Source organism: Ziziphus jujuba, chromosome 10 (assembly GCF_031755915.1).
Source record: "Ziziphus jujuba cultivar Dongzao chromosome 10, ASM3175591v1".
Taxonomy (NCBI): domain Eukaryota; kingdom Viridiplantae; phylum Streptophyta; class Magnoliopsida; order Rosales; family Rhamnaceae; genus Ziziphus; species Ziziphus jujuba.
This window is the reverse complement of record NC_083388.1, coordinates 28,618,898-28,636,431: the sequence shown is the minus strand read 5'-3', so window position 1 is coordinate 28,636,431 and position 17,534 is coordinate 28,618,898. Positions and strand designations below refer to the sequence as shown.

At 34.9% G+C, this 17,534-nt stretch overlaps 1 protein-coding gene across 1 annotated transcript; it reads right to left on the bottom strand.

Moving 5' to 3' along the window:
* Positions 1–66: 66 nt before the first annotated feature.
* Positions 67–16,462, bottom strand: LOC107403396 (callose synthase 3). The gene is made up of 44 exons (XM_048468088.2): positions 16,308–16,462; positions 16,168–16,218; positions 15,699–15,937; positions 14,610–14,710; positions 14,374–14,498; positions 14,199–14,292; positions 13,915–14,025; positions 13,725–13,841; positions 13,471–13,563; positions 12,830–12,921; positions 12,438–12,564; positions 11,229–11,366; positions 11,057–11,133; positions 10,731–10,824; positions 10,120–10,242; positions 9,912–10,029; positions 9,246–9,580; positions 9,109–9,161; positions 8,951–9,011; positions 8,779–8,860; positions 8,608–8,657; positions 8,432–8,518; positions 8,050–8,184; positions 7,848–7,939; positions 7,625–7,709; positions 7,390–7,550; positions 7,102–7,225; positions 6,923–7,020; positions 6,707–6,839; positions 6,389–6,540; positions 5,599–5,708; positions 5,379–5,504; positions 5,202–5,270; positions 4,869–5,058; positions 4,058–4,211; positions 3,323–3,442; positions 3,127–3,245; positions 2,950–3,033; positions 2,737–2,849; positions 2,403–2,632; positions 1,517–2,314; positions 1,328–1,378; positions 646–831; positions 67–514 (listed from the first exon to the last, which is right to left on the bottom strand). The coding sequence occupies exons 3-44, from the start codon at positions 15,889–15,891 to the stop codon at positions 266–268; spliced, it is 5,850 nt and encodes a 1,949-aa protein (XP_048324045.2). The 5' UTR covers positions 15,892–15,937; positions 16,168–16,218; positions 16,308–16,462; the 3' UTR covers positions 67–265.
* Positions 16,463–17,534: the final 1,072 nt, after the last annotated feature.

Sequence of the window (17,534 nt, the reverse complement as noted above, 5' to 3'; positions counted from 1 at the left end):
GACATCACTTATTCATGGAACTTTGGGCCTCAGCAATATTATTAGATTTTAGTAAATGGACTCTCATAACATAACTCGTACTTCCCTTGAATCGGAATATAGATTTACATATTATACTGAACAAGAAGTCACAGCTGGTCAACAAATCAAATGGACAAAATTGAAGGCCCCAACTTCGTCAATAATAATATACAACTTAAATGAAATTATGAACAGGCAAGTAATCAAGGAATGAGCTTCTTGAAGATTTGCTCTGTCTTTAAGATCACTCTTTGTTGCGCGACGAGCGGTCCTTCCTTTGCCCACCGAGAATACGAGAGATTTGTAAACCTCTACTGAATGCTTGGTTGAAGAGCATACGGGTTTGGAATTCTGACACAAATGGAAACCAGGCCAAAAAGGCAACTGGAGTGAACAGAAGCAAACCCATAACAATCTCATAGCCCCGAGCAAGGGTCCGGACAGATCCCCAAAACCCAGCTTTAACAACAAGAGGCTTGCACGCCTGTGCAATCTGGAAAGGTATTGAGAAGCAAATGAATCGACGTGCATATCAGTTACTGGTAAATAAAAAGCAATGCACAGATAGAAGCGCAGTTAGTATATAAATGCAATGGGAAAAAGGAAGATGAAAGTTCTACTGACCAAAAGCATCCCCCATCCAGTTGGCATGAAGGCAAGAATGCACACAATAATGTCCTGAAATGTCATGTGAGGAAGTGCAATCAAAGTAACCAGAATGGCCACAAATGTTAGGAATATCATTCCCTTAATCAACCGGAACACAAGTTGGAAATTTGCACTGAACTTTCGCCTCCCAACAGAAACAGTCTGACAAAGAAAATTTCGCCCAAGAATTTAGGACATAAAAGTAAAAGTATTTCAAAATAATTCCAAAAATGGAGATAACTAAAAGAAACGCGTAAAGAAATAAAATACCAGAAAAGCAGCACCCTGTAAAGTTCGATATCTAAAACCAAGAGCAAAGAAGAACTTGTACCAAAGGTTCAATTTAGGAGCCCAAGTTGAACAATTGAAACAAGAAATCCAGTTGATTTTTCTAACTTACCATTACAAACCAATAAATGTTCTTAATATTTATATATATATATATAATTTTTTTTTTTCTCTAGCATTTTCTTTAGAAGTTTAGAAAATCTACATTTGTGAACAAAGGGGGTAAAGTATTATCTTATCCCTTAGGAGCTTAGACACATGGCTATGAGTTAATCCCAACGAAAACATTATTAAAACTAGAATCCAAAAGTCACAAACATCAAAGGTTCTATGCTGATTAAGCAAACTCAAGAAGAAACTTGACACTGACCTTCATCACAAACAATATTAGAAAAATCACCAGCCATGAGACGCCATAGACCTGAGAACAAATGAAAAGAAAATTATTATGCTTTTTAGCAGTGCCATTATTTTTTTTGAAAAAAAATATAGCGATTTTACCACTGCCATCACCTAAACAAATAGATGAGACACAAAGACATTTGAAAAGAATATTTACCAGGAAACTTTTTGTCCTCTTTGCTATGGTCAAGTGATATACAAGGCCATACTGATAGATAAAGAATCGCAGAGCTAACAATATTTCAGCCATGATACCACGCTTTCCAGAATGGCGGAGATGCTCTTGCTCCTCCTCCCACCATGATTCCCAGCTTTTTTCAGGTGGAACACCTATTCCACCCCGATTGCTTATCCACTTATTCCAATCAGTCCAGTCATCAACAATCTTTTGCCACTCAAAACCAGAAGGATTGAACAGGAAAGGTGCAAAAAGCCAGGTGCCAACCATAAACCACATAGATATTGTGATCAAAACATATGCAACAGCACTTCTATATGGCTGTCCAAAAATCTGGTATACAACAAGTAAAATCATGAGCTCTATACCCTTCACAAAGTGGCTGCGGGAATACAACCTGTAGTTGTCAGCAAACTTGGCATGGAACACCACAAAACCTCGACCTGTAGGCCTATATTTAGCACCTCCGTGAAGTAATGTCCTTCCATAATAGTGTGTCTTTGTTCCAAGTGAGAACGTAAAAAATACAGGGGCCAGTTGCAATTGCATTAAAATGAATTCACTCAGTGCCATTCGGAAACCTTTTTCCAACCCAATTTCCATCAACATAGGCAAGGCCATCAAAAAGCCGATCTGAACAAAAGATTGAGAAGCAAGCGCCACTTGAAGAGGTTTATTGTCTCGAATGGCTGGTTGAGTGCTCAATCCTTCTTCAAGTCCACTAAGAACAAGATAAAGACGACCATAAAGGAACACATATACAGTGAGCACAGTAATCTGCAACAGGAAAATAAAATCTTCAATCAGTATCTTCAGTTATGTTGTTTTAAGCCTAAACAAAATAGAGAAAAAGCTTCCAATATACCAGAGTACTGAAGTAGAAACCAACAGTCGTGAAATAACAGGATAACATTCGGAAAAAATCAAAACGGTGACCGAGGCGGTAGATATCGCGACTCAATGTTTGCTCTCCATTGCCATTAGCTATTTTTGCTTCAAACATAGAAATCTGGTTGAGGCCCACATCCCTCCCCTTTCCAACTTGTATGTACTCATGATGAGTAACATTGCCTTCACGAAGTGTAGAATTGAAGCCTACAACCCCAAAATGATATGGAATAAATAGCCATGGAAACCAAAATTCACATTGAAAAAGCAAAGATATTTATGTTTTCACTTAGATATGTCTTTACCCATACCTGCAAATATGTCTTCACTCAGATTGATAACCTTAGATGCTTTGCTAACACCTCCTCTAGTGAGATGAAAGAGCCTATCAAACACATCAGGATGACCATAGTGGAAACGAACCCTAGATGAAAGAAACAAGCAATGTTAACATGGTTAAACATCCAAAAATATCAGACATTAAATAATTAACCAGATGTAGAAAAAGGAGAGGAAGATCATACCTCAGAGGGTTGGCCAACAATCTCTGACCAATAGTCACAAAACTGGTTTCCTGATTTGACATGAACCAAGCTAAAGAAGAAACACTGTACCACACAGAAATGATTGATTCATAATGCACATTTATATTAAGTATCAACACATTAAGTAGTATTTGCTAGCAGCATTATGTCACCTACCTGCCAGTAAATATATGCTCCCTCAATCCAAGGATTGAAGGAAACCTAACACCATCATGCTTTTTTAGAAATTCTTCCAGCAAATTCCTCATTTTTAAAGCTTCTTCCATATAGTTATCCTACAAAAATATATGGTCACCAACTGATGATATGCTATGAAACCATCCACCACAATTACCATTACCTATCATCATACCTGGTTCATATCTATCGTCTGCAAGCCCTCTCCGCGAGTGAAAATAATAGCATGATTCTGATTTTCTGGTTTTCCCTCACCCTGGATAGCAGGTCCTGGAAGCTTTATCCGATAAATAACCTGTGTGCAGAAAAAGATTCATTACAATGGTAACATTATAAGGTGAATTAAAAACTAAAATGAACTGTAAGATAAAGATAAGATTTTGCCAGCAATTATGTAATTAGTTCAATCTCATAAGCAAATAACAGAAGAAAATTTACAAAGGTACCACATGGAATTGTGCACACAACTTGCTATATCTGAGCAATATGTGGAACTTGGATGCAACCAGTTTAATGATCCATATAGAATAATTAGTATAAAACCAATACAGCCAATTCAGGAACTTCACATTCCGATCTCCTAAAAATAACCTTGTAAGCTTGTGTGTGACTTGTATGGCAATTATCAACACAAAACCATAATTTAAAAAAAAAAAAAAAAAAAAATTGCATTAACTCTGAATGAAATAATCAATAGAATTCCAAGGGGGCCTCAAATAGCAAAGCAGAATTTTTTGTAACAAACTGATTAACTTTAAATTCTCCTAGAGTGACAAAATTTTGGACATGTAATGTAAGAAATAGCCAAGACATAGTCGAGCCACATCCATTAAATATACAAATATATAAGCACCTTAAAATGTCATTAGCACAAAAGGAACTCCGGATTGAATTCACAGTGACTTTTTACCTCGTCCAAATTTTGCAATGGGTCCGAAGAATCGATGGATTTAGGCGCAGCCTTCACCAAAGTAGAATAATAAACTTTCTGGTTGATCTTCTTGGTTTCATCTTTGCTAGGTTCTTCAACCTCATCAATGTATGCTACACGAAGTGATGGATATCTGCCACATGGAAATTGTTCAAGATTTAAATAAAGATTTCATAACAAAACAACCAATCACATAACAGACATAATTAATCATTAATATACTGCATTGATTTCACAATTGACAATACTTAATATAATTGATTATATTCTCCTCTCCTGAGCATCTACGAGTTTGTTCACATATTCCAAATAAGAAAGGATGAAAGAATGTAATATATTGGGATGCATGCCAATTTCACTTAAGCCATTTCAATATTGCATTTTCTACTCTTTAATCTTTACACATAAATATTTTGTCGATCACTTGATAATATGCCACGGATTAGACTGATATACATGGTTGGACCCACATCCTATCAACTTAAGCTTTTAGGAGTAGAAGTAACATAACCTGGAGTGAAACCACTTCCAAACAACTTAACCTTTTAGGACTAATGGAAACTTAACTTGAAGTGGGCCCAACTATGTATATCAAGCTTTTTTTCTTTTTTTCTTTTTTACCATAACAACAAATTTTTAACCTAAAGGGGGGCATGTCTCGAAAAAATATATATCAAGCTACAACAAACTATGTATATCAAGCTAACACATAACAAAGTATCAAAAGATATCACACATTCAAAAGCCTTGCAACTGACAGTCAAAAAACAACTTATGCTTGGACACGTACGTTGTCATGAGCCTCAGAATGTCTTGTGCACGAGGATCACCAGATCGTTTGTGAATACCATAGAGTTGGCATGATACCACATATGTAAATTTCATGTCAGTTACAGCTTGACACTGTGCCCATAATGATCTATCCCCTTTCAATTGATCTTCCGAATTCAACTCTACAGCTTTATAGCCTTCCATTAAATCTGAGGAAGAAAATATGCATCCAAGCAACACACAATGAGAAACTTTCTTACACACCCAAATTAAATGCTTCTGTTTCAATAAATATGCAACATAAGAATTGCAAAAATGATAAATGAGCAATCCTTGAGAGGAAAAAATATACCTTCATGTTTGGCCATGTCAAGAAAAGCCTGAAGCTCCAAAGCTTTCCGGTAGTACATCATCCCTCTTACTGGCAATTATATATAAATTTTAAAAATTTTCAAACAAAAACAATGCACATATAAGAAAATCTGGGAAAAGAATGTTTTAAAAGCACAAAGACATTCATCATAAGTACCAGTTCTAGTCAAAGTCTGGCCTCTATATGAAGCCCAAAGACGTAGTTCCTCTTCCAACTCATCAGATCCTTTTAGTTCTTCTTCACTGATGCAATTCACTCGTTCAAGGAAGTTGTTCCACTCATCTGTATGTTTTTTGCAGCTTGTGAATTAGGAAGCCATAAGAAGAAGAACAGACATAAGATGGATATTTTCTTGTGTAGTGGAAATTAAATTAACCTGGGAAAATCTTTTGCAAATAGAAGAGAATCGAAACACCATCTTCATTTGGCTCTTCCAAATCATGCAAGGAGAAAAGAACTTCCTCCGTATAGTAAGGAGTTAAAACACTACAACAAAGTAATTTAATCAGAACAAACAATTAATGGAAATGAAAAACAAAACGTGCATTTAACTAGCTAAAAACAATGTGTACTTTAAGTCCCTCGATGGCTCATTTTCCTTCAAGATTTTTTACATCTAAAATTATAACATGGTTAACATTTCATTTGTTGCTCTAATGCAATCCAAAGGAATAAAGAAGTAATATATATAATTTGTTAAAAAATTCACATCGTAGGCAACCAATTTTACAACTCTTTTCAAGGCAAACAATTAAAATCAATACAAATACTTCTGAAAACGTATGCCCATGCAAGTTACAACAAAATAGCATAAACAAAAATTTCTTCTAGCTCCCAACGTATCAAGACAAAAACCTTATTCTGAATCCAAAAACACAGTGTAAGCTGGTCTGCTGAATATAGTAAATACTTAAAAACTCACAAATTAGCCATTGCATAAAAGATAACAATATTTACCATCTTTCAAGGTGAAAAGTGGAGAAAATCAATGAGTGCCAACTAGGCAAAGTATTGCAGAACCAAAAGGCTAAACTGCGCATTATACAGAAAATGCAATTCATACAGGAAAAGAAATTACTCGGCCAAGTTTTGGTTCAGATACTAAGATGCATCAAAAGTAAAATGCAATAAGCAAACTTTTTTGTACAATGTAAGAGAAAGCTTACGAGAATGAGAGCATATTGCGAACTTTGGGTGCTTCAGGCATCTCCATAAATAATGAATTGGAGAAGAAAGAAATACGTCTTCTAGCTTCCAAATTGGATGGTACATCCATGGCAGATTCTTTTGTGGTAAGCAACAGAGAAAGACGGTTAATCTGCAAGTAAAAACTTGTTTTAGATATTGCTAATTATGTAATATGCATACTTAATATATAAATTTAACCAACTTCTTAATAACTTAAGCTTTTAGGACTAATGGTAACTGAACAAAGAATGTAAGAAATAATGTATCAAAATTTGATACATCAAGCAATATTGCACCTTCTCCTTCCAAGCCTCTGTTACTGGATCAATAGGAAACTTGATAGCTCCAGCAGATGCAAATAACTGATACTGTTGATCAAGGGGGGTCATCCCCTCATGGCCATGTACACCGTGTATTGAATCAAACGAACTATTCAACAAAAAATGACAACATCAAATAACAAGGCTTTAGAATACATAAATTTTAGGAGATTTAAATTCATGATGCAACACCTGGATATATGATCCTCCATTATGTCTCTTGTCACAACCTCTAACATGTCCTGAAAAAGAATCACAACGTGATCCCTGTCCTCCTGCTTATTGTCTAACTGCAAGGTTCATTTCGACTAGGTTAAAACTCGATATCAAACCCTTTCAAAATGACTAAATACTGAAAAATTAACTCTTACCAAATACTTGATAAGCTTTACAAAGTGGTCATAGAGGCTAGGAAGAGCACTCATCTTGAATTCGGTTATCAGGTCATTAGCATCTTTGTGTTTGTCAACCTCATTAAATATAGAATCTATAACCCTGGAAACCCAATCAGAAATGCAGCCGATGAAAGTTACTCAAAGTTGGACTTCATTTAAAGGTGGCCTTTAACAAAGTAAAGGGTTTTGGCAGACTTAAGATTAAATTATGCTTTCTCTATGTTCTCCAGACTAAAGCAAGACTTCTACACCACTTTAACTTACTCTTTTTCTCGATCCCCTTGAACCAGGAATTTTATGATGTTCTTAAATGAAGCATAGCATTCACAAACAGCACAAGACATGTAGCTGTCAGCCTCAATTCTCTTCTTTAGCTCTTTATCCTTGCCATTGCTGTCCTTGGCCATGTCTAAAGCAATTGGGATCTAATATGCAGACCAATAATGATTATTAGAAATTGAGATTTCAGAAATCACCAACGATAAGTATTGAAACAAACCTTGCTTGCAAGTAAAAATGGAGGCCACTGTATAAGGTCCAAATCACGGTCGGCCCAATAAGGAACGAGCAAAAGGTCCATTTCCCTGACAATTGGAACAAGCTCAGCATAATGCAAGAGAAGCAACAATACATATCCAGGACACAAGGAAATGATACAGGAATTTTGACAGCTGCTTTAGAGTGGGAACTATAACTTCACAGGTAGCACCCTTCTAGATTACCTATTGCTTATGAGATCTTCCTCTCTGAAACTACTGATAATTTTGTTCCATAACTGAGCAAACCTTGCTGCCTCTTTCTCTTTAGATGGGACCTGCAACAGCAGAAATTTAATATAATGCATCACAACTCTCACTCTATTTTAAGTCATAATAAGAATTATGATGATGTAAAGATTCCAGAGGTGAAGTAGAAGGTGTTAACCTCAGCAAAGTTGCGAGAGAAGGTTGCCTTCAATCCTTTTTTCTTTCGCTCACTCTTTTCCTCTGGAATCAAACAGGCATTAAAAGCACCAGGCAATGATTGAAAACGAGACCTCAGCATTCCTAATGTTCGAATCTGGAACCAGTTTGAAGGAATGATAGGCTCCACATCAAAATAATATAACATAATGCTTGATACGAAATTAGCTAAATGACAATCTAACTAAATGCTTTAGAACCATATTTGATGTTTGGTGGCTCAACACAAGCATTTAAGTAAAACAAATGTGAAGTTAGTTTTCATTTTTGAGAGGCATGTAATAAAGGTTAAAATAGGAATAATTGCAAAGAATAAAATTTAGAATGAGCAGATGTCTACTAACCTCTCCAAGACGACGAAATGCTCCATAAATACCACCAAACAACGTTGAGAATATTGCATACCAAATCTGGGCATCCATAAAGTAGACCTAAAAAATAAATGCTCTATTAGAATTGACACCACGCTGGATTGAACAAAAAGAGAGGTAATTGGATAATTAAAAGGCAAAACCCATACAAGAATAATTGGAGCCCATAGTGCAATCACAACACCAATATTGTTCTTGGCTGCAGTAATAATAACAACAATTAACCAATTCTTAATGAAGAAAATAATATATAAATTACAACATAGATAAAATATATGCATGCATGTGTGAGTGCATAAAGCATGTTTTTGTTGCATTACCACGAGGAAAGAACTCATGCCACTGAAACGTAGTAATATGTACATCCATGATAGCTTTTGTCGGACCCACTAGAGGTTTTATCTGTAACAAGAAGCAGAAGGTTAAAGAACTGATCAAGGATTGTAAGTCGTAACTAGCATATCAAAAGAACAAAAATTTCCAGTTTGTCACCTCAATATAGTAACTAAAAGCCAACTTTGTGACCATGAGAAGAACCCAAAACATTGTGTACCTGAAAATTTGAATAGACATACCATGCATCAGATATTAGAACAATTACAGAATGTACAGAAGAAATGCCATTTATCTTTTAATAAACAGATTCTCACTTGAAAAGGGAAAATGTACTCTCGTGCATTCCCCTTCCGACATACAAACGTGGCTGCAATCACCAGAAATGAGAAAATTGAGTAGACAACCACAAAGTAAATGCATGAAAAATAATAGGAAAGCCTAAGTTGCAGACCTGCGACCACCACATCATCAGCATCACAATCCTATAGTTTGACCTCTCAAGGAACCGTCGGATGAATGGGAAAAGAAACAACATTGCAGCCAACATATTTGGTGACAAGTAGATTACAACAGCCAAAATAAAAAGGGAAGGTGAATTTGAATTATTTCCAAACCAACTTTTGATGGTTTGAGCAAACCCAGGAGGATTTTCCCAGGTATAAGCATAAGTAACTGGTAGGATTATCACCCATGCAGCAGCGGAAACAACCTTCAGAATGTATCTTAACTTAACATGGAACGACATACTCCACTGTGCTTTCCAGCTGAGAATCACATCAAGAACAGCTGCACAAGCAAAACCATTCATCAAAAAACAAGTAGCAGTAGTTACAATGAACACTCCTTTTGAATGCAACTTCTTACTTCCTAATAGTTTAAGTTTTATGGGTACATACAAATCAGTACTTTAACACTTAGCACCATGTTTGAAGATTTGATCAGTAGGTGGGAATGCACAACCAATTTGAAAAAAGAAAATTATAAACTCTATTTAACCTTTTCAAATTGCTTTTGTCATAATGAAAAACTGCATAATGAGGAGCACAACCTTACAATCCATAAAATATAAAAGATAATAATAACAGAGCAGCATGCATGATTAACAAAATTGACCCACCTTGCCCAAGCTTCAATATTGCTGCAGTTATAAAAACACTCAATACTTTCTTGAAAACATCAGACGTAAATATAGAACTGGGTTGGCCCGTGCCATTCCAAGCAACAATAATCATAGCCTTGAAAAAGTCACCCATTTTTTAAATCACGTCAGAATGAAAGACAAGAGAAAAGGACGACAGGAAATTGCATAAAGGAAAATACAATACCTGTAAACATATAACGAAAAAGCTCCACATACGGTCAAAGCTTCTAAAGGCATGCCAAAATGACCGTATCTCGACAAAATTAACCTTTCCAACCCATCGATCTCTACCAGATGGCTTGTTATCCTGAACATCATTTCCACCATGAATGCTGGCTCCAAAATTAAGGAGAATATCCCATGTACAAGGTAACTTGTTACCACCAAAAAGCAAAAGCAATGTTTCTTTTATATACATCAATTATTACCATCTAATCCTCTTCTCACCAATATGATACACATTTATTCATTAAACATAAGAGTCCTGTGTCATATCAGATTCTACTATTCTAATGAGCTGAGTCGATGCATGTTGACAATTATAACCAAAGGAAACTTCCAGTGGTATAGCATAAATCTAATAATCTATAATAATGTTTTAGGCAACATTACTTTTATCAAGCCAACAAACAGCAAAAGGGAAAGTCAATGATCAGAAAAGTACATATGACTATATGGGTGTCTGTAGACTCCCAGGAAGAATAACACTCTTCTTCTTAAAGGGTCTTGAAAGCACTAAAACTACTACTATACAAAATAAAAAGAAACATTATCAAGTTTTAAAAAATTACTTACCCCACTTTTGTCAAAATGTGATTGTTCAGTAGGCAGACAGAAGAAATCAGCATCCGCACGCATTGGCCAACCTAAGCGGAAACAATCGACTGACCTACAGTCACACAAAAGGAGTTGGTCAATATAGAAAACATAATGGAGAACTACTAAATTTCCTTGTAATTTGCCATAGAGAACCAGTTTTTTCCTCTCTAAATTAATAGAGAAAGCCTTACAGAATGAGAAGTTATAATATATTTTATTTCTTATTTCTTACCAAAAAGATTTCAGAAAATAAATTCCTTACCAAAAAATAAAAAAAGTTCAAATAAATAAATGTTTAATACCAAAAGTATTCATTTAAATCATCATAATTCCTCCATTGAGAATGCTTTGATCTTCCTCGTTTGCTTCTTTCAGCTTCCTGTCAAGCAGAACATCATAAAAATAGTCAAATGCAACTCTGTTAAATCCAACATCAAGTACATGGAGCCTTCAGAAAATAAATATGTACAACACCTTTGCAACCACTTCATAGATAGGAGTAACAACTTTCTTCAAGAAAGCCTCTTCTTCACCTCCATAGGCTGGTTTTACATTTTCCCCTGTCATGGGACTAACATTCCCAGCTAGCATACCATACAATTCAAATGCCATCTAGAAAAAGATTCAAAGTTTGTAAGAACCCCAGTCATGTATGCTCTTAAACAAACAATAAAATAAAAATAAAAATAAAAAGTAGGCTCCAAAAACAGCATGTTTAGCACCAAATAATCAGCAGAATAAGTATAAGAGCACTGATACCAGACTCATATCTTTCAAATAACTCCACTGAAATACAATTGAAATTTAACATCTCATAAAACAATCACAACTAACTAAACATTTGCTGTCAATGAATAGTATAAATAACAATAAACTATTACTTTTAATTTTATTTTTGCAATCAATAAACTATTACTTTCATACTAGCAGACTTGCAAGTTACACACTCGGTGTCACAACTAGAGGCCTGACGTAGATTATTTTATAAAATAAAACATTCATCCTTTTCCACCATAAATCCAAGAATAAGCAATCAATCCACTAAACTTTTATGCCGTTAAGTAATACATAAACATGTTTTTTTTTTTAAATAATAGATGCTCATACACAGCTTTGACCACCCTTCCTACAAAAGAAACTAGAATAGTGGCATGGAAGTATCAATATGAATACACGCTTAACTGATGACAACATATTTTTCACAGAAAACCTTATACAAATCAAATAACAGCATTAGATTATTTATAACCAAGTCAAAAAGGTCCCCAGAGCTAAAGGAAGCTTCAGTTGTGAGCCACGAGACACACCAACACCACAAGGCATGATCTAGCCTATATACACAAACAGACAACATACAGGTCCTAAGTAGTAGATGTCTCCAGAGACAGATCCAGGTAATCTCATCCTCAAACATTTCATTAAAAGACATTTTTACTTCCCCAAACTAAAGAATTAATAAAGGCATTCAAAGTGATATCCTTCTAAGTTTATCAATGGAATACATTCACATTTAGACTCTTAGGTTTACTTCCTGATAAAATCGAAGCTATGTTATACCTCAATATGGAAAGCTAAGCCGAAGAGAATAGAATCCAAAGTAAACATTTTAATTCATGATGCTAAATAAGCATTTTCATATTATCAGCATCATCTGTAATTAAAAGTGATATTGAAAAAACATACATGATGATAAATATAACAAAGACACTCTGGCATGAATCTCAAATTTGCAGCTTCCCCCCAGATTAAAAGATACAGGCCCATGTACAGAAGTTTACGCTGTTGAACTTCTTGCTGTATAGTTGGTAACCTGAAGTTAAAAGCACAGGGTAACAAAAGCATTAAAAGGCATAGTTTAGAAATTCGGAGCTTTTTTCTCCTTTTTGGAACCAGTGGAATTAAGAAATCGCAATAAAGATGCACCAGAAGTATTCCTAGGTTACAACTGAGCTTCTGACATGACGAACTAGATTATATAACTGAAACATATACCATAGACATAGAGTCAAAAGACTCAAGCATATAGGTAGAGAACCTAAACAATAGATATCAACAATTGACATTAGAAGACTTACCAAAGGCTACTTTTCCGACCCAAATACTTGCACCATTTTTTGTAGTTCTTGAAAAGCTTCTTCATCACCTCTGTCAGTGCACGATCATCCAACTAACCAAATAAAATGCACAACAATGTCACAAGATATTTTCTAAAGCATATGACATTACTAGTTGGACGTTTTGAGTTCTCTTGAGTTCAAAAATTAAGCAGAAGATATTGTTCATTTTTTTTTTTTTGGTTTCTCAGCTTAGCCATGACATATTCAATTTCACCCCCAAAGAAGCTACAAGTCCAAAAATATCCATCCTAATTGTGGTGTTACAATCCTGTCTGTGCAGAAAGTTTTATCAATTTGCATATTTCTAAATAAGCAACAGATAATAATATCATAACTGATGCTGGTAGAATGGTTAAGCTAGTAGCTGTTCCATCCGTCAATGTTCAAGTGGAGGTGGTCATAGAAAATTTCAATCAGAAAATAATATATATATATATATGGTGCACAGTCAAATGCAAATTATATATGCAATCTCAACTTATCATTGTATTAGAAATAGAGAATAAATGCAGTATTACTTTATCATTTACTGCTCTATTCAGAGCAGAGGAGAAAAGGAGGGAAGAGGGAAATCATGACAGTATACAAACTACTCAAACCTTAGGTTGTTGATCAGGCTTCGGAAACTGCCGTATGTGCACATTTGCAAGTAATAAAATCAGGTGCTCTCTTTGATTTGCCACACTGTCCTTCTGCAAATTGATTGATACTCTGGATGAGTTACGTTGAATAATACAATCCCTTGGGCTTGGAACACAGCCATGCAAAACTTAAATGCAGTACCAAATAAAGCTATATTACATAAATACAGTGTCAATAAAAGTTAGAATTCTGCTCTGCTGAAATACATCACCTGAAACCCAAACATCGCCTGAAGCCAATCCAGAATGTCTTCATCTTTTTTCTTCTTGTGTTCCTTGGGCCAAGGAAGACCCCTGGTGTTACGAAGAGCCAAAACAGCAGCTTGAATCTGCAAATTGAGAAAAGATTAAAATAAATGATAACAAGTATGCAACCAGACAAGTTGAAGAGTGAGAATATACCTCTGGATATTTCATAACAGCCTGGTTTGCACTATCGAGATCAAGTGGAAGGATATTGTAGGGAACATAGATCTGTGTCTTTTCTACAACTTTATTGTGAGCTTCCTGAATCTGTATGCAACATTTCAATGAGATTTTCCATAAACTTAAGAGCAGGCAGCCAACAAAAGTTTTTGGAAACTGTATTTAAATCTAGATGTTGCCGAAAACAAAAACAGATAAAATGTCCAGAAGAACATGGCAGCTTTAAAGGCCACAGAATTGAGATTGCCACATCATTTTACCTCACGAGCAACTTCCATAGATTGTGTCATATTAACAGCCTTCAAAACCTCAAAGAGAACATTAGCCGTTTGGTATGCCTTGGTAAGCTGTGCACTGCAAGAGTATAAAAAATTGACCATCAAAAAAAGCGAAAAAGAAATCAAATTCTCAAGCATATCACCTAACAAAACTAACCGGTCAGCTTTATCTGCAGCATTTTGTAAAGCTTGGATATATTTTTTGTAGTAATGTTGATAGAAACTCTGCATTTCACGTGCATCACTTTTTTTCACCCTTCCCATTAGTGTTGGATCATTTTCCTGACATTATAACAAAACATGCTTAGGAAACAAAGAAAAGTACAAAGGCCTTTGACCACTATTTTAATTATCATCTCATTTAAAACAACTAGCACTCTCTAAGATCCTTACCCTTTCAAGACGTTGAAGGAGAGCAGTTTTAAATTGACGAACACCACGTCCACTTGATGTTGGATCTAACCTATGAGCTTTCTCAAAGGCATAAAATCGGCCTATATACCAAAGCACCAACACATCAATAGAATTTGACATGACTATTAGTTAAATAAACAAAAAATCACTTTAAAAAAAAAAAAAAGATTGTGCCAAGAAAATAAGAAGTACAAAAAAACCAGTTCCAGAACAAGCATAAATAAGATAAATAAAAATAGATTGAAAGGAATACTAACATATAAAAGAAATAAATTGTTGGAATTCTGAACAGCCATCAAAAGTTTAAAATTATAAACAACTATTAACTTCCTCTTGTTTATTCTCACTATATCTTTTTATTCTACATTAGTTTTAATATAATGGTAAATGCATTTAAGGGCATAGTTATTAGAAACTGACTTTTCTAGAAATGGTTGCATAAAGAATTCAATCAATTAAAAGTCCCTTTCGCAATAACTCAGCTGGACACATTTCATAATATGTGGATATGTGAAATGGTCTGTAACCGACGCCTTGTATTTGACAGCAAAGATTCTCAGAATTAACATATCACTGGAAACACTTTATCAAAAAGAAAATTTTAAATATATATATATATATACACGGAAATAAAGCAGGGATTTGGATCCTCAACAAATCCTCCAATTTGAGATCATGTTTCAGAACCTAATCGCTTTCTAGTATCTATTGATGCATGAACGATAATTGCAATAATACAAACTCGTCCATAAACACACAAGAATGCAGATAAATACATGTTTTACATGAGGAAGCATACAAGAAAAACATGAGCTCCCGGCCACGCAATGCATTAATGCCATATAGAAGCCAGACCTTATCGCTACACATATGTTCTTACAGGCGTCTTAAAACAAAACGAGTTAAAAAAATCTGCAATTGAAAAAATTAAATTAAAAGAAAACAAAGCTACCCCAACGGAAATACATACTAAATTTACATTATGCCATTCGCAGTACTACCCTAGCAAACAAATAGACTAGTGAGGGAAATAGAGAATTCTTAGCAAATTTGCAAGCTGGAACTTACAGAGATAAGCAACTCTGGGGTTGCTCGATTCAACTTCATTGGCAACACGAAGAATCGGCGCAATCTCAACGAGCGACGATGGCACAACTTCACTATCAAATATAGACTCTCCAAGGTTCCCAGCGGTCTGCGTTCTCGTGATCCGCCTCTGCGACTGCGGAGGCTGATCAGACCTGCCTCTGGACGTCGACATTTCTCTCAAACGCCACTCAAAATCTCAGTGTCCAAACACTCTCTTTCTGGAAAACAAATTCAAGCAAGTTCAAACGAAAAGCTAAACCAAAAAAAAAAAAAAATTAAAAAAAGGAAAAATGAATTCCAACACAGAGAAACACTAAATAAAAATCAAAGAAACACAAAAAGAACAAAAATGCAAAAAGAAAAAGGGAAAAAAAATGAGAGAGAGAGAGAGAGAGAGAGAGAGAGAGAGAGAGAGAATGTAGAAGAAGAACAAGAACAAAAAACCAACCGATTTGATAAAGTTAAGCTTCCAAGTCAGTCATCACAGAAAGCGCTGAGACTGTGAAAATACCGATGAGCAGCTTATAAAACCAAGCAATGTGAAGAAAAAGAGAGCAAAACAGAAGCCATGGAAAAGAGATCTCTTACAATGGGAGTGGCTTTAGTAAAATCAGAAACCCTAGGAAAGAGAAAAACCAGAAACGAGAGAGAGAATGGGCGCCCCTACTGCTGCAACTTCAAGCTACTTAGCAATGAAGCTAAGGCAAAGAGCTTTAGAGGTAAGAATTTACTGAGAGCCTCTTTTGTCTTTGGCCAAAGAGAGAGAAAGGTTTTCTTTTCAACTAGTGGGTCCAGATTCTTCATTCCTGTTTCCCTAAAGAGGCTACGATATTTATTAAAATCACCATCGTGCCATAACGGTCACCTTGTCAATTGCCACCCGCTACCGTTTGACTGATTACTTAAAGTCCAAAGCAGGTTTAAGGCTTTTTAATTAATTCGATACAATCTTAATAAGAATATTAATTTATTACTAATCTGTGGTGCGTTCAGTTTTTTTTTTTTTTTTTAACCACATTTGAAAGCATCATTTTGGTTGGAAGTGGAACTGAGAATTTTTTTCTTAAGGGTAAAAACTTTTACTTTTATGGAATGTTTGGAAAGTGTAAAAATTAAAGGGAAAATTGATTTTCGGAATTTAATTTCCTTAGATATAGATTTTTTAAATTTTTTTTATCTGTTTGGTGAATAATGAAAAAGTTAGAATTGATAAATAATTAAATTTAATATTGTATAATAAATTAAAATTAAATATATATTTTAAAAAAAATTTAAAACTATTTTATCTAAAATTCTCAAAATGATATCTATATAAATAAAAATAAATTTTTCATATGTTTTTTATATTAATAAAAATCTAATTTTATAGGTTTATACTTTTCTATTTCATAATAAATATTCAAATAAAAAAATTATTATTTTTTCCAAAAAATTGGATTTACAGTGAATTTACCTTTACCAAACATACGGTTAAGGCATACAAGCAGCAGAGTTGATTTTGTAATAGAATGCAAAAACCAAGGGCATCTTCGGAAAGCAATTCGAATTTCAAAAAAGTAGGATTCACCAAGATCCACGACTAGGAAATCGGGAAAGAGAGCTAGCCGTTTCCCATTTTTCAAGAGGACTGTTTTACCCTCTTCGAACCTACCACCAGAAAGCACCAACTGCCACCCGATCTCAACAATCGAGGCTAAAATAGAAAAAATATGAGGCCGGCGTGGGCTCCATGAATGACCAAGGGGTAATCAAGAGAATATAAGAGAAAAGAAGGGGTTAATTAGTAAATAGAGCAAGCAGATTATCTTTGGAAAG

Excerpts from the sequence above, each read along its gene's own strand:
- LOC107403396 (XM_048468088.2), bottom strand. The coding sequence starts at position 15,891 with ATGTCGACGTCCAGAGGCAGGTCTGATCAGCCTCCGCAGTCGCAGAGG. Across the intron at positions 7,226-7,389 it reads CAAGGGGATCGAGAAAAAGA|GGTTATAGATTCTATATTTA; the intron begins GTAAGTTAAAGT and ends TTGGGTTTCCAG. Across the intron at positions 2,633-2,736 it reads GAGTGAAGACATATTTGCAG|GCTTCAATTCTACACTTCGT; the intron begins GTATGGGTAAAG and ends TTGGGGTTGTAG.